Source organism: Aquila chrysaetos, chromosome 21 (assembly GCF_900496995.4).
Source record: "Aquila chrysaetos chrysaetos chromosome 21, bAquChr1.4, whole genome shotgun sequence".
Classification (NCBI taxonomy): Eukaryota; Metazoa; Chordata; class Aves; order Accipitriformes; family Accipitridae; genus Aquila; species Aquila chrysaetos.
The window spans coordinates 15,065,877-15,079,443 of record NC_044024.1 but is presented as its reverse complement, the minus strand read 5'-3'; the positions used below and the strand labels follow the sequence as shown (position 1 = coordinate 15,079,443).

At 40.5% G+C, this 13,567-nt stretch overlaps 1 protein-coding gene across 3 annotated transcripts in view; it reads right to left on the bottom strand.

Moving 5' to 3' along the window:
- Window positions 1-13,567, bottom strand: part of AFF2 (AF4/FMR2 family member 2) — a 350,925-nt gene that overhangs the window by 98,096 nt on the left and 239,262 nt on the right. For all 3 annotated transcript variants that reach the window (XM_029996601.2, XM_029996599.1, XM_029996600.2), the window contains exon 8: window positions 3,110-3,161. In XM_029996601.2, the coding sequence (XP_029852461.1) occupies window positions 3,110-3,161 (52 nt within the window). The remainder of the gene's footprint in view (window positions 1-3,109; window positions 3,162-13,567) is intronic.

Sequence of the window (13,567 nt, the reverse complement as noted above, 5' to 3'; positions counted from 1 at the left end):
GCGCTTGTTCATAGGAGTGAGAGTAAGACAGAAGAGCTTTGTTTCTTGCAGACAAGCTTCTAACAATCTTCCACCATGACAAATGGACTACTGGTAGTCTCAGAAGACAGGCTGATAGATCAAACTCTTTCCACGTGCTATAGACATTCACTAAGAGTTGAGATCAAGGTGCATTTATGCATCAGTGTCACTACTGCCCCTGCCATGTAAAGACTGAAGGGTTCCTAGCAATTCTCAAAGGACAAATCCTAGGGCTCCCTACCAACCACTGTTCTCAAAGAATTTAAATTTCCTTGAAATACGAGTAGAGATAAAGAAAATAAACTTGATTTTTACATACTGTGTTTTTATTAATAACAATGAGTAAATGCTAGCTCATGCTTCATATTGGCTGCAAGCCTATAGCAAAAAAAAAAAAAAAAATCAGAAAGATTGTAAAGACAGTGATTTCATTTCCTTATAGAAATGTTGCATAAACTGTTAGAATGGTTTTGAGCTGAGAGTTTTAATCTTTTCTCTCCCTGTGAGAATGCACACATGTGTACAGCTGAATTACAATGGTCATTTGACTGCAAAATCTTTATGCTAAAAAAAAAAGTATTTTTCTAACCTTGGGCTCCACAGCTGAACATTCAACACTGTAAAATTCACATGCTGTAATTGCCTTGATCTGTCCCTCATGAATGAATATTTTATGTACTTTTTGGAAAAAATATTTTGCAGTCAAAAACCATTGCAGTTACTTTGTTGATGTTTATGTGTCTGACCAGTGGGCCAGATCAACTTTTCTTTCCATGTCCAATCCCCTCTCTTTAAAGAGATATGGCAGAAGCTGCTAAAGTGTGAAGGCACTGCCAGTGTAATGTGTGAGTGAAGCAGCAGAGCCATGCTGCTCGGCTTTGCAAGGCCTTAGTCTGGGATGCAGTGTGTGACAAAAATTTAAAGGACAGACACATACAGTCATTCATTCAGGAAACCTAAAAAGCTGTGGGATTATTTCCTATGTGTATAACTTTGTCTATACCCTCTATTTGTAATACAAATAAAAGAGATGCAACCATACATATGTGGGGTACATAGGAAAGATGAAGGCTTCCCTTGAAGTGCAGGGCATTTAAGAAATATGCTCAGCATGCTTCTGGTCCAGACCGTTTGTTTATTTTTTACGCGATTGGAAGCATTCATGTTTGGAATCCTGAAAGATACACACCATAATCTGTTTCTTAAGAAGATATTTGGGAGAGCTTAGGAGATTTGAATCAATTCTAATCACTTAAGAGTGAGATGAAGCTCACACTGCCAAAAGGAAGAATGTTTTCTATGTACTATAAAATTCTGAGAAACTACGTGAACGGTCCTTATTGTGCTCTCTTGTTTGTCTGCAGCTTATACTGTGAATGGTATTAGTGGGAAGTCACATGGAGTTTTCGTGCAGTCTGAGGCTTCCTACAGCTCGGGCACACCACCACCACCACCACCACATAAGGACTCAGGCTGCAGCCCCTGAACTGGCAGCAACATGACACTGTTCATGAGCATGATGCTGCCTTTGGGCAAGAGGCATGCATGTACCACACGACAGCAGTGATCTTTTGAGAGGTATCAATACTCCGCTGTGCAGTGTAGACATAACCATGTCTTTCCTGGTTGGGATTAACATCAGAGATGACACCTATTCAAGTCAGTGAGGGCTTTTCATTTGATGTCAGCAAATGCTGGCCCAGGCATTTGCTTCTTCATTCAGCAATGATATGTGATTTCATCTTAGCAGTGTAAATTGTGTAAATTTGGAATAATTCTACTGAAGTCACTAGAAAACTACTACTATAGGAAAACAAAAGTAACTCCTACCTGATAATATATTTCCATTTCTAGGTTTTGGGCATCTCAGTATCACAACGTCATTTTACAGGACTACTTGGGCAAGTTTCCCATAGATCAGGAAACCTGCTGGTTTCATAAGCCACCACGTTTGTACAACAGCTCCTTGCACAAGTACAGGCTTTTGATCCTTTGGCTTCAGATGAGAGCGCAACTCGGTGCTAAAAAATACTGACTTGTATGACTAAGGGGTCAACTGACACCAGAAGGTAAATCTTTCCTGGCATGACCCTAAAGGACGGATTAGGTAGGTTGAAGAATAACATTTAGGTGATTTAAAAATAAATAAGAAAGACAGACTGACTTATAATTAACATTTCCCAGGCTGAACAGATGATCTTATGCTGAATTATAGCATTACCTTCCTCTCTACTGCAGACGTTTAAACATTTGAGCCTATTGCATATATAAAGTAACATGAAAGATGAATTTAACCCGAAGTCTCTTTTTTTTCTGATAAGAATGTTGAGAATATGAATTTCACCAGCTTTATTTCCCAGCATTATCCATAAATATTTATAAAGTGGGAAGGATAGGCAATGACACGAGCCAGTTTTCTGAAAATGACTCTTCATTAATGTCCCAAGTAGGTTGAGAGACTTTCAGTATTGATTTACCACTACACACTGAGGATTTTCACTCTCACAAATGGGAATCAGTGGATTCCAGTTGCTGGACTATGGACTATGGACTCCCGGCCCTTTACTCAGTGACTGGAACAAAACTTACGGACCCAGACTTCTCAGGTGCAACTATACAAAGGAATTGCAAAGTGCAAATGAGCTCTGCAGTTGTGTTGGTGGTCTGATGTGGTCATTTTACAGCCAATTCCAAAAAGGTCATAAATTCAAGAAATTGAGTGCAAAACAAGTGGAGGCTGTTCCACAGTTAGTTTGGTACAATGGAGGATAGAAACTCAGAGCACATTAGCTATTGCTGGGTGATGCCATGTGTGGTCTCTTACTCCAAGGCTAGTAAGTCATGTTTTGGTTTAGTTTAATCCACTTCACAAAGTTAATTCAGCAAAACTGACAAAATGCATTCCTATTTAAGAATAAGTTTCCTCCCACAGAGGTTCTATGCACAAGCAAGATTTAAGCTAATGGATTCTGCAGCTCCTCAAAATGCTTTTGATGCAAATATAGTAAACCAACATGCAATCCCATTCAACCAATGAAACAACTTTGTCAGATTATACGGTCTATACACTCATATCAGATGTATTTACCTGTTCATTGTCATCTTCATCACTGCTGAGTTTCAGATCATCCTCAAGCATTCTGAAAAAAAAGAGACGATACAGAATTACATTTAATGAATTAACTTTCTATACAATGGGCTGAATCTACCCTTCAGCAAAGTCAGAGGAAAAACTCGCTTTCTATTCAACAACAGCAAATCAGATCTGTGATAAGTAAACTGATGAATACTCCATGTATGTATGCATTAGTCCTTCTATGTGATGCTAGGTAAGAACAAATGACTTTCAGACTCATCCATCGTAAAGTTTGGCAGTCAGCTCCTCTTTCATGTCCTTTTTTATTTGCACATTGTCTCACGGTGATTAGTCCATATACAACTACGTATATTACTGAATCAGAAGGCGGAAGGGAAATTCAGCTCTGAGACTGTTAAAAACTGAGAAAAAGTCCTCCATATTTCATTCTTGATCTAGGGCATCACTGATCTTCTTTGATGCCGGTACCAATCCCCACCTTATCAAACTGAGAATGCAAAGTGGAGAATAGCAAGAAGAGGAGGAGGTTGTTGTTTGAGGTTTGATGGCACCTCACAGTTGTTAGTATCTGAAGGCAGAGCAAACATTTTCCATCCAAGCTAGGAATCTGCTATTTAATATCCCCATTTTTATTTGTCCTTTTTAAAAAAAACAAAAAATACAGGGAAATCTCACATTATTGCTCCCTGCCCTTGGTTAAAGGGAAAGGAAACTCCTAAAAGATGTGGCTGTCCCAGTGCCTCCTTCTTTTCCTTTGGCAGAAGAAAGAGTTGAATAATGCATATTACTGTATTAACACTTACATTACTTCTCTTTTTTTAATCCAAGACTTGGGTATGGCAAAACATACGGGGTAAGAAACCATAGTATTTGCTGTTATATATTTGCAGAAAAGGTCTCTCCTTTCGAGGTCTGTCTACTTAGAGACATGGCTAGCAGCCACCAAATAACTCCCATACAGCTTCCCATATATTCATGCTTTTATCTGGTGGTCCTCCTCAGAGCTTATATTCCTTTGGGCATACTTCTACCTCACACCCATCTTTTCACCTTGACAAATTCTCTTATCACAAGATGCCGTATGAATGAATCAGCACATCTCACCCAAATCCGCTGTGACAGCCACTAAAATTGCCGAGCTTCCTTTCTCCCAACCTGAGCTCCTTTACCCACGGCAGGAGGCTCGCAAATTGCAATTACTGTTTCCTTTCTGCCTTGATGGAGACTGAAGTCTATGATTTTTTATTGTTAGCCTTTAAATAACTGTAGCAATCAATGGATGTTCTGTTAGGAAGTTTTTTTTGTTTGAAGACTGCCAGTAAATCATGGAAGCTTCCTGATACAAGGAATTTTAAAGAGGGGACAATAATCCCAATGTGGAAATATCAGAAGGTTTGAAGCCCTGCTGGTGCTCTTAAAAAGAGAAAGTGCAAGGAGATCTTTAAACCGGTTTGTAAGTCATCTGTCTTTCAGTGACCTCTGTTGTCGGGCAGCTCAGTGGTTACAAAGTATCTGGACACATAACTACTAGTCATTAACGTCTTGATAAATGGCAGATGCCTCCCTGTAATATGTGTACCCATAAAAGTAAGACTGTAGCATGGATAAAGAATCTTCTAAAAGTAAGAATTTGTGGTGGGTTGACCTTTGCTGGATGCCAGGTGCCCACCAAGCCGCTCTATCACTCCCCCTTCTCAACTGGACAGGGGAAAGAAAATACAACGAAAGGCTCACAGGTTGAGATAAGGACAGGGAGATCACTCAGCAATTACCATCACAGGCAAAACAGACTTGACTTGGGGAAAATTAATATAATTTATTACCAATCAAATCAGAGTAGGGTAATTAGAAAGAAAACCAAATCTTAAAACACCTTTCCCCCACCCCTCCCTTCTTCCCGGGCTCGACTTCACTCCCAATTTCTCCACCTCCTCCCTGCCAGCGGCACAGGGGGACAGGGAATGGGGGTTTCAGTCAGTTCATCACACGTTGTCTTTGCCACTCTTTCCTCCTCACACTCTTCCCCTGCTCCAGCGTGGGGTCCCTCCCATGGGAGACAGTCCTCCACAAACTTTTCCAGTGTGAGTCCTTCCCACGGGCTGCAGCTCTTCATGAACTGCTCCAGCGTGGGTCCTTCCCACGGGCTGCAGTCCTTCAGGCACAGACTGCTCCAGCATGGGTCCCCCACGGGGTCACAAGTCCTGCCAGCAAACCTGCTCCAGAGTGGGCTCCTCTCTCCATGGGGCCACAGGTCCTGCCTGCTCCAGCGTGGGCTTCCCACGGGGTCACAGCCTCCGTCAGGGATCCCCCAGCTCCTCCCCGGGCTGCAGGTGGAGATCTGCTCCACCGTGGACCTCCCTGGGCTGCAGGGGGACAGCCTGCCTCACCATGGTCTTCCCCACGGGCTGCAGGGGAATCTCTGCTCCAGTGCCTGGAGCACCTCCTCCCCCTCCTTCTTCACTGACCTTCACTGGGTCTGCAGGGTTGTTTCTCTCACATCTTCTCGCTCCTCTCTCTGGCTGCCATTTCTGTGCCTGCTGCAACTTTTTTTTCCCTTCTTAAATCTGTTATCCCAGAGGCACTACCACTGTCGCTGATGGACTCGGCCTTGGCCGGCGGCGGGTCCGTCTTGGAGCCGGCTGGCATTGGCTCTGTCGGACATGGGGGAAGCTTCCAGCAGCTTCTCACAGGAGCCACCCCTGTAGCCCCCCTGCTACCAAAACCTTGCCATGCAAACCCAATACAGAATTTTTCAGGAACTATTAATCTTCAGAGGCCTGGACTTTAGCGATGAACAGGAACTTTTAACGTTGTTTATCTAGCAGACACATTCATTTGTTTCCCCAGTGTCATTACTTGCTGTGCCAGTCTCAGTGTATCGCTGTACCTCCATCTATCCACGGTCCCAGATTGTTATCTGCAAGTCTCATTACACACCAGAAGGACAATACCCCCAGGAAACTGAGACCATCTTCATACAGGACTATATCATTCTGACTTTTAACTCTAATTCAATCCTACACTCCTACTTTTAAACCTACATCTCACTTTAATGTGTAAATTATCCACTGCTTTAAAGCAGCACTACTAGATAATGCACTCTATTATTATTTTTTAATGCAGATCTAAGAGGACATAATGCAAAGGATCTTTTCATGAACGAAGCCCAAAGGGTGGTGTTTTTTTTTTCTTTCCAGCTATCTTTTTTTTTTTTTCATTTGTTACATGTTAAATTCCTTTTTGACACATCCTGGTAGAAATAAACCAAAAAGGACAAAGGAAATTCCATATTGGATAAATGGAAAGAACAAAGAAGAAAACATAAAAAAGATAAATGAATACACTTACTAAACTAACCAAACAGCCATCTGAAATGGCTGATTAATAACTGTCCTCATACAGCCTATACTGCAGACACTTTCTAACAAGTACAGTAAGCGCAAGACATGTTTATTGAATATTGAAAAATATAAAATGGATATAAAACATGATTAGTAGGAAGGACAACTGTTAGAGTTGGTTTCAGATAAACTAAATTTGCAGGATTTATGAGTTCCCTTCAAGAGACTAATGGATGTTTAGACGACTAGAGAGAGGAAAAAAATTGCATTTTGGTATTTCTTTAGCAGTTCCAAGCTTATCACTTGGAGTATATAATTCTTCTTAGCCTGTTCTGCTAAATGAAGAATATGTCATCCCATTCAGTTACAAAACTCAAAGGTTAAACAACTAAACCACACAGCTTCTAAAATGCATCACACTCTCCTGGCAGATGGAATAATTAAAGAGAAACTGAGTACGGTATCAACAATAAATATATGGTAGCCAGAGAAGTGAAGGAATAAATTAAAAATACACAGTATGTGCAAATGAAAGTAGAATGCTGAAGAGTTCAAATAACGTGTTCCCAGAGGATATTGGTTAGAAGAGGTAATATTTTACAGAAAGCAGAGGACTAGATGTTCCTCCACAATTTTAAAATGTGCTTAATATTCTGAAGACATGGGTCATAGTAGCTTGTACTGTTTAATGTTTCTATTAACTCTCATTTATAAGCAAGTAGCATCTGATCACACTCAAAGCCCAATAAGGGCTTTTTAAGATTGCCAGCAACCTTAATCCAAGGTGACTGTTTCACTATCATATCTAGAGAGGTAACCCATTTCAGCTTCAAAGCCCTGAGACAGAAGAGCTCTGTATCTACAGCTCTCTCAAACACTGTCTGGATGGTTTGAACGTGAAATTAGGCGCTCTTGAGTGAGAGATCCCTGTAAATATGCATACCGTCTATTCTGCTCTATGTAATTGTTAACCTCAGAAACAGCCAGACTGGAGATTACAGAGTATATTTGTTATGAAGATCAGCCCAGCTATTAATGAAGGCCAATTTGAATGAATACTGTCAATGAGGGCAAATCAAAGAGAAAACTGCCTGTATCAGAAAGCTATCTCCAGAGGTGTTATGAATTCATTTTATTTCCTATTCTTCTCTGACCCAGCTGACATTATTATTGAATATACATGTACTTGTTTGTCTTTTCATCCATAGCTAATGCAAAACACCACTTTAGGGAAAGAATGGGATTAAGTAGGATTTTTTATTTCATTATTAGAGCAATGCCATTTAGTCTAACAGTTGAAGTTGTGTCAGCACATTTACTATAATCTACAATTTCCAGACGTTTATAATTTGGAATGTGAAATTATTGCAAAGCAGAAACGTCGGGACAAAGCAACACATTTATCTGTGGTGTAAGTAGGGGCAATCTCATTGACTGACTACAATACCCACTTCCTCCAGGGATGAGTCGGCTCCCAAAGCAGATTGTTCTTACCTTACAAATTTAACGAGACAAATGGCTGAATGAGGGCTTTATTAGGATGAGTTCTGTAAAAGTCTCACTAGAAATAGTAACAACAAAATATTATTTTTAGGAGCCTTCAACTTGTACCAGGCCTCAGAAGATGATGAGATGGACCAAAATCAAAGAGATATTTTTATAACAGTTTATTATGATTTTGGCATAGCAAGCTAAATTTTTATCTTCTCTCTTTGACTCTTCACACAGTTTCCAAAAATATGATTAAAAAAATATGCCACGATAATAAACCAGTTTAAACATAATCAGAAATCCCTCTGTATCTGTCTCTTAACAGATGATGTCAAAAAATCATGCAAGTCCTATCATGGCTTCTGTTTTGCAGTGGGACAGACTCTGTTTTATACCTTTTTCCTGTCCATGTTCAGCTTGAATGAGTCATGGAGTCCCTCTAGCCACTCCTAACAGTTGTTCCAGCATGAATTACTCAGTTACAATAAAAGTCTAGGCACATTTTTTTAACTGCTTCAGCGAAGTCATGAATAGTGAGAGGCCAAAGCTGCAGAGCAAGAATGACCTAGGACTTGATGAGACTTTTGGGGTCACTGAAATAGGGTTTCCCACCCATCAGTGCTGGGAGGAGCAAAGGCAGCAGAACCTCAGCTCAGCTTTGGGGTCTGGGCTGAAACTTACTGGGGTGTCACCAAGCTCAGCTGCATGCACACTGAAATTGGACTCGTAGCCCATCACGACTGTTGAGTTTCAGCGGGTGTTTTGCACACACAAGACCTGCTGGTTTGGGATCCTGTGACTGAGCAAGTGAGGATTTGATTAGGAGATGTGAGATAATCTCTTCCCTGAAAAAGCACTATCACAATATAACTCAATTTCAGGTATTTTTATAGAAGACTGAACTTCTTAAAGGAGTATTTTCACAGCTCAACATCCTTTTTTTGGTTTCATGTATAACGTATTTAAATGCTTTTTACAAGTGAAAAAGGTCCAGATTGCCAGCAAACTTCTGAGAATGATATGCATTTCTTCCTGCTCTGGTTGTGTATGACTGTGATGGCAGTACACTGTGTTTATAATAAGATGTTATAAGTTTGGTGAGACAGCTTCATCAAGGAGGCAGCGCTTAAAAGGCAGCCTAAATAGGATGAGGTTCTGCACTTCTAATTTGCTCTGGGATCAGTTCACCACTGCAATGGAGCTCCACTCAGATGTAAAAAAAAACCCTTGTGGGAATGAAATGGATCAAGAAAAGGGAAGAGGGCATTGCAAGGAGACAGCAAAGGGAATACTGGGCAATTCCCTCATTCTGAGCTGCCCAGAAAATTAACTCACTCGTCAAACCACGTTTGTACAAAATGCATATCCCATCTGGGTCATATCACAAGTGTTGCTTCTGCAGGAAGGAGCACAGGCAATGGTGTTAACCAGACATACAGACATGCCACTCTTTTCTTGCCAGGTTTGTCTCTGGTAAAATGGGAATATATTTATAATATTCCTGTTTTTCAAAATATTTAGCCCATTTGTTTTTGTAAATCTGTAACATTGTCCTTGCAACCTCAATGGGCAAACCATGCTTCTGTCCCATTAGCGGGGTAGGATGTATGCTTAAATTTGGCTGAAAAGAAAAGGTAACCATGAAACTGTGACTAGTGACACAACAGACACAGCAAAGCACTGATAAAGAGAAGCAGTGGCTGGTACAGGAAGATATAGAGGATGTGGGTGCTCTCCAAGGAAAGAGTTCGCTCCTGCTTCAACCTTCCACTGATACAAAAGGACAATTTTAAATAGAGGTTTGTGTGATTTAGACTGGAGTAGCATGTGCTACAACTAGTTATTCTGTTCAATATTAAAGAGAGAGTTTAGACTGTTACAGCAAATTTCACTTGTGATACTTAATAAGACTTAAATCCAGAACGGGCAGGAATCAAATAAATGTCTTTGAGGTGAAAAAAGTAGTACATTACTATCCTGAGCTACAAAGCCCTTGTTACACTCTTGTTTGCAGCAATACCTACGTGGAGGGAACACTGTCCATGCAAACAGTGAATAGCACTGAGATGCAACCTTTTCTACCCCTGAACTTTCATGGAAATAAGGCCATCAGTTCAACACAGTCTATGCTGGTTTACCCTATGGACTTTATACCAAACTTGTTTTTCATTTTCCGTGTGCATTTCTCTGTAGTATATTAGGCTTCTCTGAGTGGTAACTCAAAAGGTATCATGCAAATGACAAACTGTATAATGGAATTCAGATGTATTTCGAGAATGTGTTGCACACACTGGAGCACAATTTTATCATTTATCAAGGGGGAAGAAGGGGCCTACGTGTGTGAAAACATCTAACAATAGATTTCCCCAGAGAAGTTCATAATACAGTGGACAAAAAACCTGGGGAAATGAAAATAAATGGTAGAGTAATTCCAAAGGAAAAAAGAAGATCTTTTGTTTTAAAACATCCCATCAATAAATCTTGAAACCCGATATTCATTCTTTTGCTGAAATGTGCAAGTCATCTTTAAAATATTTCCTCTGAGATACTGTAAGAGTTACGGTAAAAGAAAATCTCAGAAGATTAAATGGAATTTACAAGCACCATTTACATTAATAGTCAGGGCCACTTGTCCAGCAATTTTACACATACTTAAATATAGTTTATTAATTTTTCCTTCTCCTCATCCACCATTTTCTTTCATTACATTCTTGTCAACGATGAGGTCAGTCTGGCAAACTTACTCACAGGAGTAACTTCTACTCATTTGAGTAGTTTCAGTGGCCTGAATAGGACTGATTTGCTTAAGGTATAGATCAAGTCCTCCGTCTCTGGCCTGAAATTGCCCCCCCTTAGAAAGAACTGAAGTCAAGTCTCGTGTCTTCCCCACAAAAAAGCCTGTGAGCAACAGAGGTACCTGGTCTCTTCCCTCCCGCAGGAGAAGGCACACATTAGCCTTATAACACGGTCAGCCTCCCTCTGGCCCAGCTGATGGAGAAAGATGGCTTGCTAAGAAACACTCCATTTTGTGTTGTCACACTCAGCCTGCCTTAGTGTTCCTGGCACCATATCAGTAATTAGTGTAATTACAGCTGGTGAGAGAGAAGTAACCCCTGTGGTTATCTATTAGGTACCTCACAATCAGAGAGTGCACTTCATTACTCATCTCTCCGTATCATCTCTTAATTTCAAAAGGATTAAGCAAAATTAATTCTTTCAGTAGAAGAATTTCTTTATCTAGCCATCCATTAATCTCTATGTATAAAAAGCTCTTCAAGGCAACTAAAATATTAAGTTGCTACTAAGTGCATTATAACTACTGCTCTGTTGACAGGCATTTTGTTTTTCATTAAAGCTGAGACAAGAACTTTGGGAGGCGGGAGAAACCTACTGCCAAATTTTATCTGTATATTACAAGCGTAGATGGAACTCTGTATGTTTAGCATGAATAACACTGTAGCATACCCAATAACTTCACATCCATATTGAGGTCCAATCCTGCTCCGAAAGAACACTTCCAATAGAATGGGAGAAGAATTGGGTCAAAATATTTTAACAGTGTAATAGGCAGTTTAAAAAGTCAAAAAAAGCAGCATCTTTTTGTTTCAAGCTGGTGAGTTGATATTTTTGTCTTAATAACATTACTACTACTGTTTACGCCTTCTGTCTGGAAAAGTGCAATCTCTGTTAGATTGTGTCTCACTCACTGTCCAATGACTCCTCAGTACAACATACCTCTTTGTTTGGCAAGGCCTGAGAATGATGTATCATTAGAAGCAAAAAGGGCGGGGGGGGGAAGAGAGAAAAAAGAGAGACAAGAACAAAGAAAAGTATGGGTCCAGGAAAAATACAGGGAGGGACTAATAACAGTTTCTAAGAATGTCAGTGTAAAACTTGTATTCTTCAAGCTTTTGAAGAACAAAAATGAGGACCCCACCTTTTTTAGTGTGCCAAATTCTGCCAGTGTGCACAAAGCTTTTACTATTTTCCCTTTGACCAACTGCAATGGCTGATATAATTTTGGGTTCTGCTATTTATCAAGAGCAATATATAGTCCAAGAGCCATTTCTGTGATACTTACTCATTTCCAATACATTCCACATGAAAAACACCTGCTTACTGCAACCATATTTGATTAAAACTGTCTCCTAGCCAGAGCACCAGTATTTTCTCTGGTAAACAAGCCTTCAGCTGGCATATTTACACACAAAGGCTTTGGGAACTTAGCACACAGTTAAACAATGATTGATAATTCTACAGCAACTTGCAAAGGTGACTTTAAAAAATCATACCAGAAAATATATCAAAAAGAGTTGTTCAACAGGGAACAAAAAACATAGGACTAGCTCATCTATCCAATGTTCTACAGTGCATATGGAAGGATATTAATTTTATTCATTGATTATGTTCTTTTATCTTTTATTCCTTTTTTAATCTGGTAGCAAAGTGAGTCCTTCAAGGAGCTGTTTGATGAGCTGTCAGTACCAACATGACATTCGCAAATCTTTCTCTGTCCACCGTTTTCCCCTTACATACAGTAATCTCGTATCTTTTGTTTCTGCAGATTGGAAATGAGTTGTGTCTGGTAAATCTTAAGCTTCAATAACCTGGTCTGGAGTGGAAGCAGTTTTTTTGTTCATGAAAACCTTTATACTGATGCATTTTTGTGGCTCTTTCTGCCATTTGAACTAATTGCCCCTAATTCTGAACTGCTGTCTGTGAAGTTCAGTGTCATGGAGAGAGACTGCACTACAGCGTTAGCAATAAGAATGACACCAAGTCCTCGAGGCACTTTCCAGAGGCAGTACGGACTGAGATGAACCCTGTTCCTCTCCGGCATGAGTATTAGGACTATGCAGAGCTGGGCAGTGGGGTGATGAGGAGGTGAAACTTGTCCGGTGCCTGCTATGGGGGAAGGCTGGACGGCATGTCACCAGTAGCGCCGGTCTGCTCCAGCCCGTGAGCTGCAATGGCACCCGCAGCCCTTCCACACCAGCTGGGTGTGATGTTGTGGTTAGTATCTGCCCGTCCCCTCCCAACCGTGGCACGTAGTAGCCAGTGAAGGCAAATGAAGGGTGGATCTGAAAAGCCAAAAGAGTCTCAGAGAAAGCTCTGAGTGAGCAAATTACAGCAGCTGCCTGGACCTTGGATGCCGAGAACAGGGTGTCAAGTAAATAAAAATTCAACAGAGGACAATTTATCCCCAGTTCACAAATCAATTCCCTACTTTAATCTCTTAGCCATAACAAGGCCCAACAACCTCTGGACTACAATTAACATGAGAATTATTTCCCGCTATAGCCTCCATTCCTTAACAAAGTTTTTGAACAGTATTCATAGCCAATATATGTTTATGCCCTGAAACCAAACACAGGTCTGCAAAAGGGTACTGCTCAGTTAATGTTTCTCCAGTGCAGACACATCACCTCCTATAGGTTCACAGCACTTTAATAACGACGTGGGAGCTTTTCACTCAGTTTTCATAGCTTAAGCACACATAGAAAGGGAAAACTATTTTGTTTAGTAAAAACTACTTCTGTCTAGTATTAGGCTCATCAGAGTTTTCCAGCTCAAACATGGATACCATTAGGGTCATGTCTTGGTTAAGGAGACAGGG